The sequence below is a fragment of the Pristiophorus japonicus genome, chromosome 9 (assembly GCF_044704955.1).
Source record: "Pristiophorus japonicus isolate sPriJap1 chromosome 9, sPriJap1.hap1, whole genome shotgun sequence".
In the NCBI taxonomy this organism is placed as follows: Eukaryota; Metazoa; Chordata; class Chondrichthyes; family Pristiophoridae; genus Pristiophorus; species Pristiophorus japonicus.
The window spans coordinates 182,914,997-182,917,902 of NC_091985.1; the positions used below are offsets into that span (position 1 = coordinate 182,914,997).

Sequence of the window (2,906 nt, forward strand, 5' to 3'; positions counted from 1 at the left end):
TGGCCAATTCCTGCTCCTATTTCTTATGCTATGTTCTTAACTTTTGCCCCGGTCCACACTCGTAACATCACTGCCCAGTGACCCCTGAGTTACAGAGAGGGGAAATCAGCCAGGGTTCCTGCTCCTGATCACTGTCCAGTGACCCCTGGGTTAGAGAGAGGGGAAATCAGCCAGGGTTCCTGCTCCTGATCACTGCCCAGTGACCCCTGGGTTAGAGAGAGGGGAAATCAGCCAGGGTTCCTGCTCCTGATCACTGCCCAGTGACCCCTGGGTTAGAGAGAGGGGAAATCAGCCAAGGTTCCTGTTCCTGATCACTGCTCAGTGACCCCTGGATTAGAGAGGAAATCAGCCAGGGTTCCTGCTCCTGATCACTGCCCAATGACCCCTGGGTTAGAGAGAGGGGAAATCAGCCAGGGTTCCTGCTCCTGATCACTGCCCAGTGACCCCTGGGTTAGAGAGAGAGGGGAAATCAGCCAGGGTTCCTGCTCCTGATCACTGCCCAGTGATCCTGGGTCATTTATTTGTCAGGAATTGAATACATACAGAGATTGGTGGAAATGAAGACACAAACTCCAAAGGTTATCGCAAAATAAAAAGGCTCTGGTTTTATTGCGATCTGGGTCTTGATCTGCGAGTATTGGACAGTGTCGGAACTCAGGGGATGCGCTGTGGTGGGTGATCACACACCGGGCACACACTATAACAAAACTCACTGTTAGTGCACACCCCTGCCCCACATCTCAGCAAACTTAAAATAACTCTATTCTCCCGAGGTATTAAGGCACAAATCCTTCCTTCCCTCCCTCTCTCTCCCAGTCCGTGTCCCTCTCTCCCAGTCCGTGTCCCGTTCTGCATCAGACACGCTTCCCGTCTCCCTCACTCTCCCCTCCCTCCCAGACGCTTTCCATCTCTCTCTCCCTCTCTTCAGGTGTCTCCCTCTCTCTCGATCCCACTCCACCTCTCTCTCCTGGTCTCATACTCTTTCCCCCTCTCGCCCAGACACTCCCCGTCTCCCTCACTCTCTCACACACACACCGCCTCTCTCTTCCCCTCACTCACACACTCCACCTCTCACACACAACTCTCTCTCACGCACATACTCCGTCTCTCTCCCCCTCCGTCTCTCCCTTTCTCATACTCTGCCACTCTCTCCCCCTCACTCACACACTCCACCCGCCTCTCTCTCTCACACTCTCTGCCCTTCTCGCTCACACTCTCTCTCAGACACCCTCCTTCCCCATCGCTCTGACACTCCACTATTTCGAAAACACACACACACACTCTCTCTCTCTCTCTCCCTCCGCTTCACTTCTCCCCTCCCTTCACCCCCTTCTGTTGTCTCTGGAGCTGGTTTTTCTGGAGAATCCTCAACGTGTCTCTCTTCTCGATCTTCCGCAGCTGCTTCTTCTTCATCCGTTTGATCTTCAGCGGGTTCCTGATCTATCGAGGGAGGGAGAAGGAGACAGTGACTCACTGGCAGGGGGGCGGGGGGAGGGAGAGAGGCGGGGGGTGGGAAAGAGGGAGCGCAGGGAATGAGCAAGAGCGAGGGAGGGAGGGGGGGAGCGAGAGGGGGAGGGGGGAGCGAGAGGGGGAGGGGGGGAGCGAGAGGGGGAGGGGGGGGAGCGTGAGAGGGAAGGGGGGAGCGAGAGAGGGGAGGGGGGAGCGAGAGAGGGGAGGGGGAGAGAGCGAGAGCGAGGGAGGGGAGGGGGAGAGAGCGAGAGGAGGGGAGGGGAGGGGGAGAGAGCGAGAGGAGGGGAGGGGAGGGGAGGGGGAGAGAGCGAGAGGAGGGCAGGGGAGGGGAGGGGGAGAGAGCGAGAGGAGGGAGGGGAGGGGAGGGGGAAGAGAGCGAGAGGAGGGGAGGGGAGGGGAGGGGGAGAGAGCGAGAGGAGGGGAGGGGAGGGAGAGAGCGAGAGGAGGGGAGGGGAGGGGAGGGGGAGAGAGCGAGAGGAGGGGAGGGGAGGGGAGGGGAGGGGAGGGGAGGGGAGGGGAGGGGAGGGGAGGGGAGGGGAGGGGAGGGGAGGGAGGGGAGGGGAGGGGAGGGGGAGAGAGCGAGAGGAGGGGAGGGGAGGGGAGGGGGAAGAGAGCGAGAGGAGGGGAGAGGAGGGGAGGGGAGGGGAGGGGAGGGGAGGGGAGGGGGAAGAGAGCGAAGGAGGGGAGGGGAGGGGAGGGGAGGGGAGGGGGAGAGAGCGAGAGGAGGGGAGGAGGGGAGGGGAGGGGAGGGGGAGAGAGCGAGAGGAGGGGAGGGGAGGGGGAGAGAGCGAGAGGAGGGGAGGGGAGGGGGAGAGAGCGAGAGGAGGGGAGGGGAGGGGAGGGAGGGAGGGGAGGGGAGGGGAGGGGAGGGGAGGGGAGGGGAGGGGAGGGGAGGGGGAGGGGAGGGGAGGGGAGGGGGGAGGGGAGGGGAGGGAGGGGAGGGGAGGGGGAAAGAGCGAGGGGAGGGGAGGGGGAGAGAGTGAGGGGAGGGGAGGGGGAGAGAGTGAGGGGAGGGGAGGGGGAGAGAGTGAGGGAGGGAGGGGAGGGGAGGGGAGGGGGAGAGAGCGAGAGGAGGGGAGGGGAGGGGAGGGGAGGGGGAGAGAGCGAGAGGAGGGGAGGGGAGGGGAGGGGAGGGGAGGGGGAAAGAGCGAGAGGAGGGGAGGGGAGGGGAGGGGGAGAGAGCGAGAGGAGGGGAGGGGAGGGGAGGGGGAGAGAGCGAGAGGAGGGGAGGGGAGGGGAGGGGGAGAGAGCGAGAGGAGGGGAGGGGAGGGGAGGGGGAGAGAGCGAGAGGAGGGGAGGGGAGGGGAGGGTGAGAGAGCGAGAGAAGGGGAGGGGAGGGGAGGGGGAGAGAGCGAGAGGAGGGGAGGGGAGGGGAGGGGGAGAGAGCGAGAGGAGGGGAGGGGGGAGAGAGCGAGAGCGAGAGCCGAGAGCGAGGG

At 63.7% G+C, this 2,906-nt stretch overlaps 1 protein-coding gene across 1 annotated transcript in view; it reads right to left on the bottom strand.

The window, feature by feature from the left end:
• Positions 1 to 579: 579 nt before the first annotated feature.
• LOC139272775 (coiled-coil domain-containing protein 86-like) overlaps positions 580 to 2,906 on the bottom strand; it is a 17,925-nt gene continuing 15,598 nt past the window's right edge. The window contains exon 4 of the mRNA XM_070888886.1: positions 580 to 1,440. Within this exon, the coding sequence (XP_070744987.1) occupies positions 1,306 to 1,440 (135 nt within the window). The 3' untranslated portion in view covers positions 580 to 1,305. The remainder of the gene's footprint in view (positions 1,441 to 2,906) is intronic.